Below are 16,328 nucleotides of genomic sequence, written 5' to 3'. Positions count from 1 at the left end.
ATTTGTTTGGCTTTCACAATATTTTCAAAATGTGTTTGTTTTGCAAAACATTGTCAATACATTATAAACAGGGGGGAATCACATTTGCAGTGTATGCTGGTTACGTCATGGTTACAAAAAATCTCATCCTTCCCATTGCTGCTGAAAGCAGATCATACGTCACAGATCCAAAGAAAATGTTGAGATACTACAGAAAACAGAAGTTGGACAAGTGAATGCACACATTCCAGGTTCATACACGACTGTGCTCTGATCACGAATGCTACCATCAGGCTGATGCTGCTTCTTTAACTTGTTCTGAATCTTCAGGAACAACTATAGGGGGTCATATTGAGCCAAGGCACTTGCTTTACCTGCCAACTGGTACTGAATAACACACATTTAGTACTATGCACAGCAATGCCCTTTGCAGGGAGAAATGGTGGTGTAGTGGTTAGTGTTACTGCCTTACAGCGCTGGGGCCCTGGGTTTCAATTCTAGACTTGGGGTGCTATCTGTGTGGAGTTTGTATGTTCTTCCTGTGGTTGTGTGGATTTCCTCCAGGTGCTCTGGTATTGCCTGGTACAGTAGGTTAATTGGCTTCTGGGGAAACTGGCCCTGGTGTGAGTGCATGCTCGTCTGTGTGTGTGTTTCTGCTCTGTGTTGGACTGGCGTCCTGTCCGGGGTGTATCCTCTCTTGCTTGTTGGGATAGACTCCAGCTCCCTTGTGACCCTGAATTGGATGAAGAAAATGGACGGATGTCCTTCAGATTGCTACTGTACACGGATGCATGAATATAAATTCATTCAGCTCGCTGAATTTTATATTCCAAAGGGACTCTGACACCATTTCACGGATGGTTTGCAATGAACTCCTGTTTGGCACTTTGCGGACGGAAAGGAATTCAGATTTAAATAGGTCTTCTCTTCAGCTTTGATTCCATTAATCAATCTTGTAAAATCCTGGCTTCGGTTTAGGGTTTTAGGAATTCGTACGTAGGAAAACCGAGATTTCACTGCCCGATAATCAAACTTTATTCATAAAAACTAGCAGACCAAAAAAATAAAAGAAGAAAAAGAAAAAGAAGAAAATAACGGACACAGCGCGAGCCTTCGTTCTCACTTCAACCGTCCACACCTCACTTTTCCCTGCGTCAGAGATTAAACCAGACAACTCACGCTAAACAAATCACCACATACAAAATGCTGAATATGTTAACCCAAATATGTCTCACATTATGATTCGATCCATACAGGCTACGTGTTTTTGTGCTAACTGCTTGTACAAAGGTTCTGGAAAATGCTGAAATTCTTGCAGAGCGTGTCTTGTCTTGGGAGTATCCATGGGAAGAGCTGAAGACCGACACTGCGATGAGTAAGTGAATGAAAATGTCATTTTATTAAAAAAAAATAGCGACTTAACCTGTACTCTACATCGACCTTCAATAAACTCAAACCCCCTAGTATTCCAGGTGCGATGTTCAGTTTGCTTTCCAGATTGGTTAGTTTTCGGTATATAAAACGTGAGAGTCAAAGATAAAAATGAAAATGAAAATATTGATCTTATAGAAATTTCATATCAGCTCACTCATAAAATATGCTAATTGATTCTCTAGAAGAGGTCTGCTGGCTTTTATTTTGTTGTTTTTTTTTTCCTTCTCATCTTTTCACCTCCCATATGCTCCGTTATCAGAGTTTATACCGTTCCGTTGTATTATCTACAAATTGCACTGGGCTGCCACGTACAAAGTTTTAATGACTCCTGGTCGCCATCTATATATATATTCCAGTTTGAATCTAGGTGTTGTCATTGGAAGAAGAAACGGTGTGATTAAAACAGGAGCAGCAAAAAAAAGCAGCTATGTATCATTATGGTTGAAATGGTTCAGGTGTGTAGCTGCGTCAGCATGGGCAGGCTGAGTGCTCACACCTGAAGAAGGCAACACGGCTGAACCGTTGTTTTCTTTCTTCTCTTTTCAGCATGGAATAAACCTGGTATTACTTGTTCCTACGTATCATTATGGTGCTCATAAGACACAAATCAATTTCCCCGACAGCAGTCTATTCCAGTGCCAATATTAGCAACGGCGTCGGCATTTCATTAATTTAATCTGCCGCAGCGTTCACGACAAATTACACGCCTGCAGTCTTTGCCAAACCTGATTTAACAACTAAACAGGTTTTTGTCGGTAGCTGCTGTGCTTTCTCATTCACACAGAAATCACGCCTGAAGAAGGCTCAGCTGCCGAAATGTGGTCTTTTCTCTTTACACTTTTCTGCGAGGAGCAGGTCTTTCCTAATTCCCTGTGCATCCAGCGCAAACGGCCGGAACTTGACACTCTCATATTCTCCTGTGGCGATCAGTGGTACTGTACGTTAGTGACCAACAAAAAAAGCAAGTTTAAAACACGGTGGATCTCATAAGCTTGAATGGCTGTATATTTTTAATGTTAGACTTCCGTAAAACCCCAGAGTCCCCCGCTACTCTGCAGCATACATTCATAAAGAACCATTATCTGAAACGGAAAATTTCCAACTTTCATGCAAACACCTAGTCTGCTGTATCTTCGATAAAATAATAAGAGTTCGCGTGCGAAAACAAAACCCAAGGATTTAATTGGTTTGAGTAAACTTGATAAATATTTAGGTGACAGAGAGATTTGATTCCTCTCACTTGGCTGAGGGCCAGATTGCTGGCCATGGTACAAAGAGCCTCGGACTCCCAGTCAGACGTTAACCAAAGGGTAGGTGTTAAATGTGGAGAATTGGACGAGTGTGTGTGTGTCTTTCGAGAAATGACGTCGGTAACGATTATGATTTACACCAGCTGGGGCAACAATGTCTTGGCTGTAGGCTTCAATTCACAAACTCTCCTTTAAACTGAAGATAAAATAGTTTAATTTAAATCTATAACGCGCTGAAGCTTTCAATAGCATTGACCCTACATTTTATTTTCCTTTTAATGTTTTAATGTCAGCCTGGCGATTTGTGATTCCATTATTTCCTACGTGTTGGGTAAGAGTTTTTCTTAAAAGTGGCCGGGAAAGGAGACGATATGAAAACGACTTAAAAAAATAAAATAAGTAGCCCATCAGATTGTAAAAAGCGATGAAATAATCATTTTTATTCGATGCATTTTTGCTGTTCTTAATGCAATAAAGCTTTATAAGGCTCAAATCACTAACATACAGTATATCATGCAAAACATTTACAAAATTCCACAGCACACAGTAACACGTCTGGTGAATCGCTGTTGGACTATCTCTCACTGTTCCCTACCAATTGAACTTCTAAACCAATGTAACTGCTCAGATAAAACAATATATTCCATAACGCGAGTGCTTAATTTTTTATTACCCCTTTTTTCACTAGAAGAACTATTGTGAAATGGACTGCTTGGAATATTCAGGCCTTTGATGTAATAGGAAGGTTTTCTGACAGGCTTATCACTTGAAAAATCAAAAGCCCAAGTGGTCTTTTATATGATTTTACAGCCCTTTTATCCTCCTTGTTTTGCACTGTCTGCTGACTTTGCAGTACGCTTTAACAGATAACTGAGGACAAGGCCCTCAGGGAAGGGTGTCATATTCAAATTTTGTTTGTGGTAGAAGGAAACCCTGTGCAGTCTTCTGCTGCACTTCCCCTTGGGTGATCTCTGGGAACAAACACTTCTTCAAATGTTGTAACAGTACTTGCTACAGGTGCTCCCAAATAAAAACACGGCCCATCTTTTGTAACATCTATTCTGTAGAACACGTCAAGGCATGTCATTTGCCAAACCACTTTATACCAAACGGTGTCGCGGGAAGCCGGAGCCTACCCGGTAAGCAAGAAGCACAAGGCAGGGTACCCCCTGGACAGGACGCCAGTCCATCGCAGGGCAGGTGCAAACCTATCATACATGGGGAGAACTTGGAGGCCACGGTAAAGGCGGAGGGGGGAAATTAGACCCAGACACCGGGATAACTCCCTACTCTTATCGAGAAAAAATGCCTGGGGATCTTTAATGACCACTGAGAGTCAGGACCTCAGTTTAACGTCTCATCCGAAAGACGGCGCCCACTACAGTATAGCGTCCCCCCCCACTATACCGGGCATTAGGACCCACACAGACTGCAGGGTGAGCGCTTCCCGCTCTAACACCACTTCCAGCAGCAACCATAGCTTTCTCAGGAGGCCTCTCCTAGAACAATTTTTCTAAAAATAAAAAGATTAGAAACCCTTTGCATTGGCTCTGCTCACAATACGTGACTCATTAAAATTTGCGACTCATTAAAACTGCCTTTGATGACAGGGTTTCTGAACTATAAAGCAGCTTTCTTTCACAAGCTGGTCATGTAACCACACAGGAAGGCGGCAGCAAGTTTTGCTTTATTTATTTACAGTGGAATCAAAGAGTTCACATGTAAAAATATAAAACAAACGCCAAGCACAATCATATTTTACATGGCAACCATTAGCAGTTCACAGATCATCCGTCAATTTATAAAGAACAAAATTAAGAGGGATAGAAAAAAAGTTCTAAGATGTCTTTCATGTACTTTACCTGCTTAAAAAACACACACATTTTACATGTAGCAAAGTAAAACAAATGAATACAGATGAAATGTTTGAAGAATTCAACTAGATTGAAAATTTTAGTATCGTTATTGGAGTTATATATTGACTTTTCATTGATAAAATATGTCAAACAAGTTGCAATTCGGATATTCACTCATGTCAAATTGAGGAAAGGGAAAACCATGAAACTGGTTTCTCCCCATTATTCATTTCTGAATTTCTTTAACTAGTACAACTCACTAAATAAGCACCAGTGTTCAGAACTATCGTACCCTGAAATATACAGTAAAAGCCTGCAGACTTAATTTGCCTGTGAATATTCATAGAGCCCACCATTAGAAAGTGAAACGAATATTCAATTCGACCAGAAACACAAAAGAATGCAGAAATTACTCATCATTTCTCCATAACATTAGTATTTACAGACTGCTATTTTAATGTAGCAAACTGTGGAAGTTTCACAGAAACCAGTTTATTGGCAACCATTGGCTTGTAACAGTTTGGGTCACCCAAGCTTTCTCAAACTTTAGATTCCAGCTGGTGCGGGCCAAGCACCTCAACTGTTGTAGCCTATATTAAAACTCTGGTTGCATTACCAGAAACCCGAACCACACTGAGAACAAAAGGAACTGATTCATTTCAAATGAATTACTTGGGATCTTTTTGATCTTCCGATTGTAACAAATAAAGATTCAAAACATGTTTTTTAAAAATAAATCTCCAGCTGACAATAATGTAGATAAGACATTTTAAATGGATGTATATTTCTTTTCTTTTACCATTATTTCCCCATGATCTTTTTCTCGGCATGTTCATTCTTTATATTTAGATTCTTGTTTCAAGAGCTGCTTCTCATGCAAACCTCTGTTTCCAGAAATGGTTCAGGCTTTTACAATTCAAAGACGTGTACTGTCAGGTCACCGGACTGCCAACGCAGGCAGACTCACAGGAAAGGATTAACCAGCATCCAAACTTTGCGATTTCCCTGTCGAAGGGGGGAAAAAAAAGGAAAAGGAATTGGTTTAGTCCCAGCCTCTTTCTAAAGAAGAAGAATACGAAACACGATTGCGAGGTTGGTTATGAACTGACTAGTATGAAAAGAGAGAGATTCCAGTTTGCAACAAAAATGTATCCCACAAAACATATATAGACATCCATGCAAATTTTATATGTACTGTACTTGTTACACCAAGATGTTCTTGGTATAGGAAACATGTAATGCGTGTGCTATACATACTGTAACATTTCAGATTTCACACAGTTCACATGATTTCATAATTGCAACTTAACAGTACATCAGATGCAAAGCTAATTAAATGAATTCTGACAACACTTACTTTTTTAGAAACAGTTCTAAAATTGCAGATCGGTGTTAAAAAAACGTAGTCCTACAACTTGCGCCGCAGACTGGGCGGAAATAAACAAGACAAAGAATCGACAAGCTGTAGAAACAAATCAGGGGCTCTTCCTACCTTTCTTGGTTATCACATCAACTGAGCAGCGCACAGCGGAAGAGTTCTGAGGCCTCATTTCTTGTGTAAAGACTTCTCAGATGACACGATACATCCAGCATTGTTTGAGACGCATAATCCTGTAACACAGAGAGAAGGTATACACAAATTAATACAGAGCAGTGTCGGTTATTCCTTTGTGTTGCCAAGTAGGTCAGCTGAAAACTAATTCTCATTTACAATGATGGCTCACAGACCCACTGATACAGCAGGACATTTACTGGTGCAACTTATTGTTTTATTGTACCAAATCAGCTCCCAATACCCCACGCTTTGTATAGCAACCCACCTGGGATTTGAACCTGCAACATTCTGGTGCAGAGTCCAACCCACTTCTCTAGACAATCATGGCATAGGATAGTTATGCTCCCTGCATGGAAAGGATTTGTGCATTGTTTTCAAAATGTAAGCTATATAATAATAATTTCATTTACAGCCACAAATATTGCTCTTGTGTTTGGAAAAGGGGCAAACAAAACATTGCTTTAAAAGACAGAAGCTTTGCGATAAGAGTGGAAAAACCAGGAGTACAAATTCTCTGCAAATGTACAAGATGATCTCCGACTCATCAGATAGTGTTCTGAGAGCCGCTCTCATCCACAAAGACACCTGTGTGAAGCATGCAAATGAAGTTTCCTAAGAGAACTGCTGCAAGTTGGCTTTAAAACCACAAAATGACAAAGTGCAAGTTAAGTAGCCTGGGCAGTTCCTAGTATATGCAGAAGAGTCATCTCACACAGAGTATATTCGATGTGGCTGGCCTGCCTGAGGAAACTGGCAGCTTCAATATAAGGATGAGACTGGCCACACTCCCCTCAGAGTGTGACGATTAAGCCAGGAATTTGCTTTGGGGGTGTAGATGAGATACCAGAGAGATGTGCTACTGAAAGTCCTGGGTGCGAGATTTATATACGCAAGCAGAAGTTTGAGAGATAACGTTTCAATCTTGGTCCTGAATTTCTAGTAGAACTTTGTCATAATTCCATTTTTATATATAATTATAGGGCTAGCTGATGTTAACTCATATTATTTTCACAACACTTGCAATAATACTTCATTTAATTTTACTAAATAAGATATCATTTGATGACATTTGTCTACCTATTGGTATTACACCAGGCACTGAATACAGAATTGTTTGAACATACAGTTTTATTCCCATAAAATGTTTTAGGTCTCTGCACAAATCTATGTAAAATAAAAAGAAAACTGATTTATATTCAAAATGTTTGAATTGAAGAAGCACACTGCCGTTTTATTTTTTAGTAATATAGTATAGATGTCGCAGAAAAAGACATGGTAAGTAGGCTTTTAAAATTAAGTTTCTGCAACGGGGAATGTGCTTCATAACATGTTAGAAATGAAAAGAAACACAGAGTGACAGATTTCGTAATTTCAGTATGAAAGACAAAACTGTAGTTTTATTACAGAGATTACTGTACTGTAATCTCATTAGCATAACTGAGACCTTTGCAAATTTATTACTCCAAACTGGGGTGAAGGTTAAAGATATTCATATTTTAAATCTACTGAACTTGGATGACCAACTGTATTCAAACTACTAACACTATTGCTAAACTCTCAGGAAAGGGCAACACCTCTTTTACAAACCCTGTGTACATTCTTGCATTCCAACCAATTACCTTTTAAATAGTTACACAGTGCAGGTGAAACATTTACAAGCAAAAGCAACACTTCTGTTGGCATTGCAACTCTTCACATGAAACCTGCCGCAGTGCTCAGAGCAACAGTACCAAGACTTTTCAACAGAATTCGTAATATAACATGCATTTTCTCTACTGGAATAAAGTGAAATTCACATAGATCAGTCTGATGTTTTAAAGATATACATTAATAAAAAAAAATAATAATAATGTTGCTTTATTAGCCCTATACAATTTCTTGCATTAGGAATTCATCTTTTTGCATACCCCAGCTTGCTCTCCAGGAGACACAGACAGGGAGAGAAGCTTGGGGTCTGAGCACAGGGTCAGCCATTGTACAGCACCCCTGGAGCAGTTGGGGTTAAGGGCCTTGCTCAGGGGCCCAACAGAGTAGGATTCCTCTGCCAGCTGTAGGATTTGAACCAGCAACCTTCCAGTCATAGACACAGATCCTTAGCCACCACTCCACCCTATTATGAATGCACTCTACTAACACACTTATATAATGCACTATTTATTTAGTTAATTCAAAAGCAAATCATTGCTTCCAATGAACATAAGGATAGTGTTAGGCAGGCTGTCTATTATTGGCCTTTTAGGGCCAGTGCTTCTGTAGGGTTTCATTCCAGCTCAGGTCAGAACACATTAAAGCACCTCTTGACTGACTCCACTGAACCAGTTTCACAACTGCTCCCAGCTCTCCAGGCCTTACAGAGACAGAGAAAACCTGGAGACACAGTGGCCTTGCCAGACAAGGATTAGACTGCTCATGCTGCTGGATGACCAGATTGCAAAAGTAAAATAAACATAGGGACATGGAGCGTTGGTTATAATTAAATGTCGAAATAAAAATAACATTTTGTGTAATATTAATTATAACCCGAGCAACCCACACATATCACAGCTTTAGATGATCCACCATTATAAACACTTTTGACTTATCAATCTTACATATAGTGATGTGTATGTTCTAATAATGTTGTTCTGGTTCTGCTGACTCACTTCAAGAGTCACAGTATAATCTGCTAGAGAAATGAGTGAAGCGCAGTCTCTGGCTTCAATCAGAGTTACCACTGACCCAAACATCTTGCCTGGGAAACGTGGTACTTTTGGGCTTTCCGTGGTTATTTTTGGAAATTTTTCGATGCATTTTTGTTTTCTTTCCCAACTTTTGCTATTGACAGGATCTCTGCTCCCACTGCTCCAGTCAGACCTGTCATTTCATGACAATCTGATAAAGCATGCCATCAATAAAGTCCCATCACGGCATTGCTCTGTTTACTTTCTTATCTAAAATCTGGATTACCTCCTTATCGATGCCACCAAATTTACAGCAGTGCCTCTGGAAAAACTGGACGAGCTCCACATTGTTCTCCACCTCAGCGAGATTTACAGCTGTATAGCCCAGGAGGTGTTCCTGTAAGGTCATAAATAAATAAATAAGATCTGTGTATTTCTTTTGCTCCAGCTTAAAAAAATTAATAGACCAGAGATCCTCACACACCCACAAGAGTGGAAGACTGGATTTATTCCAAATCATGCCGCAGTGACATGACATATCTGATTAAGTACTTCACCAAGCTGATGTTCCCTTTCCACATTTGATCAGGACAGGCTTTGAAGTCTTTGTCTTAAAATATGTAATCCAGAACAGGCAAGGAAAGCAGTAAGACAAACCCAAGCTAACTGAGATGAAATAAAAATTGGAGTCTTTGACTCCTGGTCTTGGTACATACTGGAGCATAGGGATTTCCTCCCATTTGCAACAAATATTCCAGAGTTTCGTACAGCTGCTCCTTGCGCAGAGTCTGAAACTTCACCTCACTGGGCGTCTTGCAGTGCTGGAGCTCTTTCACCGTCGCATTCAGAGCGAGGACTGCGCAGTGCAGGGGCGTGAGTCCTGCCGGGGAGAGAGAAGAAGTCCGGAAAAGTACGTTACCAAAAGGTTGCAGCTTCTTTGAAGTTGCCTCGTGATGAATGACAGAAAGATGTGAAAAGAAAACATGCGTTTTTGAAAAAAAAACCCGGCATCATGTTGTGATGGTGACCCTCAGCAGAGACAAAATGATTTAATTTCCAGAAATAGCCCCTTATTCTTTAAAAGGAATTCTGGCAGTTTGCAATTAGGAATAAAAGAAGATGTACCATTGTTGTCTGTAGCTTCAACTTCCACATTCATCCCATCACTAATGGAATTTTTCAACACCTGAAAAAAACACAAGGATAAGCAATTTGCATACATTTTAAAAATGAAACATTTTAGCTTTAAATATCCAAATATTTCATGGATTAAAAGAGACAGCATGTAATATGAAACCACACAATAATAAGGGTGTATTTGTTAGTGGCTACTCATATAAGAAACAGAGATCCACTATTAGAAACAGAAGTGCCCTGTGCCTTAATGATGCTCTTGTTACTAGACGTTTCTTTAAATAAAGAAATACTGGCCTGTAAGCTCTAACTGAGCTCAATCCAGCATGCATGTTTACCTCCAGCACCCTGACATATCCATTTTCTGCACACAGGTGAAGAGGGGTCTTGCCAAACTTGTCCCTTTCATTCACACTGGCCCCCAGAGAAATCAGATCAGCCACCATCAGATGCTGGTTCTTCTGCGCCGCCAAATGCAGAGCTGTCTGTGCATGAAACACACAGCAGAAAGTGGAGGAGTTGCTACAGTATAGTCGCAGCTAAAGCTTGTATACGTGCTTGAAGTGGGGGAAACTCTGGAAAACACTTGCTGAATGTGTAGAATAGGAACTACAGAACATTATGACATGTATCCATCCCAGATTTACCTTTCCCTCAGCATCTTTAGTGTCCAATCTGTTTAATGCTGCCAACCTCTTAGCAATGGCATACACCGGGGCTCTTTTCCCTTGACCGACCACATCATGAAGCAGTCTGGAGGAAAAGAACAAGAAAATAAATCCTTCAGAAAAATCCTAATGCCCCACAACCTGAGGAGAGAGAAACTACGGGATTATTGTTTAACTGATCTAAATGCTGAATATTGTTACCATTCATAGTGGAAAGGAATATTGTCTTTGTTTTAATACTCATGCTATGTTTTATGATCGTGAGCAGCATTTGTCAATATACTGTACCATAGGTAACCACCAGGCTGGGAGTTATCAGTCATACACAGACACACTGTTAAAATTCTACCAGGGTATTTTCATCTGGTTTGGAGTACTTCCTGCTGGAGTTCCATGGAAAGGCTGTATCCTCAGCAATCCATAGTTTCATTGTCACGGCTGTGATAACACACGCAACATTACCCCCATGCTGATAAACGTCTAAAGGGCATTCACTGGAAAACTCTACAGGATGCAGGGAAGGTTCACACTGAGGTCTGCTTCCATGCACTGAATAAGATCAACACATACGGCCAGGCTTCGTTTATATTGCTCTTTGAGGAAAAATCTGACTAGTTTTATGACAATCTGTGCTCCTGGTATGATAAGAGTAATAATAGTGAGCATGGGCGTTTAACAAATTCTGCACAATTCCCCATATTATTCACAACAGAAGCAGTAGCAATTGTTGTGTATCCTGAATGCCGCCAAAATGCTAGTGAGGATCCTACCTGTGAGGAAGTGAAAGGAGTGAAATTCTTTCCAAAAAGACCGTACTCACATGCTGCCACTGTTGTCCACTCCCAGCAGCTCCTGGTCAGGAACGCCTCTCAGCACACTCTCTTCTCTCTTGAGTTGAAAGTGGAAAAAGGAAAGACTGTTCCAGTCCTGCTGCAGTTCGTAGGAGCACGGGGGGCTGAGGCCTGACGGATGGTCCGGCGGATTTTCAGCATATCTTTCGCCGAAAAGTAGCGGGGGGCTGTGGTAGGCGGGGTCCGGGGGGGATGGCACCTGGTAGTCGGAGCTGATCTGGGAGCAGGCCGCCGGAGGGTGGGAACTGGACGCCGCGTCCTCTGGGCCGTCGGCATAGAATCCTCCTGGATAGCCGGGGGACGGTTCGGGGGTCCGCTCGTGGGACAGGGGGGAGAAGAGGTCACAGCCGTCTGGGGAGCTGGCTGGGGAGAAGTCAGCGGCCAGGTGGTAAGTGGGGGCTGGCGGTGAGCTGCTTCCCGAGCTGTGCTCCACGACAGGGCTGCGTTGGGGAAACTCCTGCATCCAGGGCTCGGCCCGCTGAGCCGCGAGGAAGGGGCTGGCAGAGATGTAGGGTTGCGAGATGCCTCCCTGAGACTCTCTGGGGTTCCTGTGGGGCCTGCTTGCCTTGAGGTCTTCTTCCAGGACTTCGACAAGCATGGCAAGATCCTCCAGGCTTTTGGGGGACTGCCTGCTCTGGAATATTCAAAGGCGTGTAATGTTACATGTGTTTGTTAAGTCAGGAACTGCATATTCCTGTATCACACCGGCTGATTGCAGATCGCCTTTATTGTGTCACATTGCCCTAATCCTTACGAAAGCCATCTCTGTAGCAATTTTCCCATGTCAACAGCATGCACTGGATGGGTCGGCTAATGTTAAAACCGATTCGCCCACGGCTTCTGATACATCAATTATTATAAAGCTTACCTGCCTAGGTTTCCGGTCTCCAAGTGGATGGGCTCGTCTTTTCTCCCCTGCAACGAAAAAAAAAACAGCAGCACATTTAAACGAGTGAACTTCACACACGTCTTTTATCTTGAGTAAAGACTTCTATTAAAAAAAGTAGTGTTGTGTATTCATGCTCTAACACACACCTGGCATCGCTTTTGAAGATGCTTTCCCAGGTGTTCCCTTAAAAAAACAAACAGCAAAAAGTCAGAAACAATCAGGATCTAATTAAAACATGCAAACGGGAAATGAAAAACACGTCAGAGTGACAAAAAGTCGTGTGTTACCTGGATTTCGATAGGTTCCAAGCCTTTAGCAATCCTTATTTTCCTGAGCATATCCCTGACAGGCATTCGTACTCTGACTCCCAGGTACTTTTTCTCCGATTGAGAGTTCAAAAGTATAGAGTCTAGGAAAATAACGTGAAGGTAACTAAATTAAAACGTGTACTGTATTACTGAGTTAACTAGAGATTACACCCCAGTCCCCATTAGGCATCTTTTGTACATCTTGCACAAAATTAACATTTTGGAGGGTATTTACTTCCTACTACTTGTTCACAAAACACATCCCTTTTTTCTCTTCTCGAAAACAAACGTTAAAAGGCACGTACTATACAGTATCAGTGCATTTAAACGCACACTATGCAAACACCCAGACACGATAGTTTCGTAAATAAAAATGAACCCCCTAAAACGTCTTATTAATTTGGTAATAACATATCAGCCATACCGGTCGAAGATTTCGAGTCTGGCGAGTTGAATTTTGGCTCCCCCTCAGACTTTTGGGTGTCTGTGTCACCCGACCCCGGCGATCCGGGACAAGTTTTGAGACCTGGCAGCGGTGACGTATTGCTGAAGTAGTCGGTGCGGCTGGGTGCTTGCCTGCCCTGCTCAGTCACAAAATCCGTGTGGTTATTGAAATTGATGATCATCTCTCCAGTGCTGGAGGTGACGAAATGCCGAGAAGTTGAGTAGACGCGCTCCCCTCCAGAATTATGAAATCAGTCCTTATCCAGAGGGAGGGTGTTGTGTTCACCGTCCACGTAGGTTTTATTTGGTAGTCATCAGGACAGATCTGAACAATGCACACTGCAAATGAAAAGGAAATGATAAAAAAGCCAAATATTCCTGGGAAGATGAAATATGATCATAAAAGATGCACACTTCCCAAACACCTAGCTGCGGTGGTTAACTACTGTACTGTTTGTGAGGGAATTCAATCCCTCAAGACGGTGAGCGCTTATATTTGAAGCACGGGGCGTGGCATACGGGGAAAAAAGTGTTTCGTGACATAAGCAGGTTCCAGAGAAGTGGTGAATTGCTTTGTACAGCGTCTGTTGAGATCAGTTACGTAGCTGATGTTTCGGTGCAATATTGCCAAGTTCGTATATACGTATGGGACAAGCAGTCATTTGATTGAATCAGCCAGATATTTCGTTGTTATTTCTTTCTTCTGACTTGCAGTAAACATTTTTTTGCTGTCAGTGAGATAAACGTAATGGGGATGATTTTTCAAAGATCGGGATCCCTGGGGTACAGCCAAAAGAATACCCCTCATGTTTCCCACAAACGCCTGTGGGCAGGTGGGTACATCAATATTCTTCACATGATATTCTCGCGTTGGAGACTTCCGGCTTGACGGGGGATTACGGGTGACCTACTGTACGGTACTGTACGTTCTCTGTCAGCAACAATGTAGGTACAGTACTCCTGGACTTCTGGCAGTGGTGATTCATGTCTTGGGAATGCACAAGGTGCAATCTGTAGATCTTATTTTGCTAGTGGTTTTCAAAATCAGAGAATCCCATATTTTCATACTATAGAGAATTACCTGCACTTTCACCGTATTATATTTATATTTATATATATATAAATATATTTCATATTTTTTCAGCCTTCGGGCATGCACATGTTGAAGATGAAAACACTACGCTTGCGTAGGCGTCATTACCGTCACTTGAAGAATGAGCAGTGAGTTTGAGTGCCCTGTGCCAACAAGATAGCTATAATCATTTTTTTCCACCCGTTTGAACTGTACAATGTACAGTAGGTCTGTGGCAAGCAGTTTGGTGGTTTGCATGTTTTTTTCCCCTAATGTTCTGAGGTTAAAAGGCACACTATAATTTCCACTTTTCTCCTCTTGGTTCACGTTCCAACCTTTAAGCTAAAGATGTCCATTGGGCTGACTTTGTCAATGACTTTGAGGAGTTTGAATACTTCAGGAAGGAAGTTCACTTTCTTCACCCTGTTAGTGAAAGACATTCCTTTAAGCCTGGGAACTGGTTCTGTCTGGTTACACTTCTCTGGACTAATTCCTGAGCAGCAGTTTCTATTTTTCTGACAAGGTGGCTGTTATTGTGCACAGTATTATATATTAGGTAATATTAGAGCACTGTGCAATTTAAACATACTATACCATCACTAGATTTGAATTTGATAGTTTATGTAGCCTAACAATGTTTGACATTGTCTTATTTTCCTGGTCAGAAAATGTAAGAGCCAAAATATTACGACTCATTTGGCAAGAAGCCCTTTCAGGTTGAGTGCTTCCTATCTTATGTTTATAGGGTGTTTTTACAACCTGCATGCATTTATATCCACCAGATAGGAATAAGAAGAGGTTACTTCCAGTACTGTCAAGTAAAAAGCCTTCTTCAGGTGTGATGACGTTTCTAAAGCCAGGTGCATTTTCTCTGCTTTGACTTCTAATCTCTGTCTCTTACTTTGCATGCTGACAGAGTTCCTCACTGCGGCTACATTGAAACCAAGCCAGCTGTCTCTGCTGCTGAATGAAATTGGTTCCAACACTTAATAGCGTCACCCGAGGAGGGGAACGCTAGGAGCTACAACGTACCACTGAGAGTCACTTAAACACGAAGCCACTCTAATCCCGCAGTCAGTCTGGTTATGTCCGCACCTGGTTTTGGCGAATCAAGAAGTATTGCGATTTTAAATGGGTTTGAATTTGGTGAAATGTGACACGAGTCGGGGGACCTGGGCTGTTGTTAAAGCAAGAAACCCTAGCAGACGCGTTGAGAATGAGCAGCAGTGGCGCAACATAGTATATTGCTACATGACAAGAGTTAACGGATATCATAGACAGTACAACTCCATCCAAAGACACAATAAGAATACCTTTTAGGGGCTTCCTCCTTTAGGCATTATATCTTATTCCAGGAGTGGCCCACCCTGGTCCTTGAGAAATTTTAGGTGTCCCCACCTAAAATTGGCAGTTTCTAAGCGCTGGGAACAATTTTGTTTTGGCCACGGTGATGTATTCAATTAATGAGTATCGAGATCTTCCAAAACAGGACTTGAGAGCTACTGGCTAATGCCCCCGATCTCTCAAGGACCACAGCTGGCCATTAATGTAACCGTTGATCTTTAATCAAAAGTGACCTGTGTTCAGCAGGTAACAGGTCCAAGGCAAGACTCACACTGGATGGGACACCAGTCCATCACAGGGCACATTTTATTCAGGTCAATCACACTAGTCACTGTAGAGTGTGGAAGATAACTCTCTAAGGACGTGGTCATATGGAAAATCATCATATTTATTGTCTAATACTGTTGTAGAGGCACTTCAACTCTCTTTTACACCCACCCCAAGCTTCCCCTGAAGTGATCGCTATCCAGCAAGCTGCCTCTAGATGGGAAAGATACATAATTTTCTGCAGATTATAAATGTTTCGTGTTACCTGAAATCCTGCTGAAGCTCTATTACTTAAGGTGGGTAAGGGGATGAAACTGCATTAAACGTACTTTACAAGGTTGACTAATGGTTGTGGACTAAAAGAGCTAATGTCTTTTACCTTGCAAATATTTTAAAGTTCTAAGTTTTTTTAGTTCTCCTTTGCAAGGAAAGGGGTTGAAAACATTTTCTGTAGCCAAACCTTGTGCAGTTCTGCAGGAAAGATATCAGATCAGCTCAAATCAGCCCTGATCATGGAGGTAGAAAATGTTGTCTTTTGCCATTGTTTCAGAATGTTCCTTTATTGTTTGTTGGGGCATAGATCTGGTGACTGAGAAGGCCATGATACTTGGATAACA

The 16,328-nt window shown here is 41.4% G+C and overlaps 1 protein-coding gene across 1 annotated transcript; it reads right to left on the bottom strand.

The window, feature by feature from the left end:
- Positions 1-4,703: 4,703 nt before the first annotated feature.
- Positions 4,704-13,430, bottom strand: LOC148816785 (uncharacterized). The gene is made up of 12 exons (XM_088940034.1): positions 13,009-13,430; positions 12,564-12,685; positions 12,423-12,459; positions 12,256-12,302; positions 11,357-12,021; positions 10,516-10,621; positions 10,207-10,353; positions 9,860-9,920; positions 9,451-9,614; positions 9,021-9,131; positions 6,012-6,130; positions 4,704-5,524 (listed from the first exon to the last, which is right to left on the bottom strand). The coding sequence occupies exons 1-11, from the start codon at positions 13,208-13,210 to the stop codon at positions 6,029-6,031; spliced, it is 1,764 nt and encodes a 587-aa protein (XP_088796160.1). The 5' UTR covers positions 13,211-13,430; the 3' UTR covers positions 4,704-5,524; positions 6,012-6,028.
- Between the last annotated feature and the right edge of the window lie 2,898 nt (positions 13,431-16,328).

The sequence above is a fragment of the Atractosteus spatula genome, chromosome 22 (assembly GCF_055471065.1).
Source record: "Atractosteus spatula isolate fAtrSpa1 chromosome 22, fAtrSpa1.hap1, whole genome shotgun sequence".
Lineage (NCBI taxonomy): Eukaryota > Metazoa > Chordata > Actinopteri > Semionotiformes > Lepisosteidae > Atractosteus > Atractosteus spatula.
This window is presented reverse-complemented; position numbering and strand designations above follow the sequence as displayed.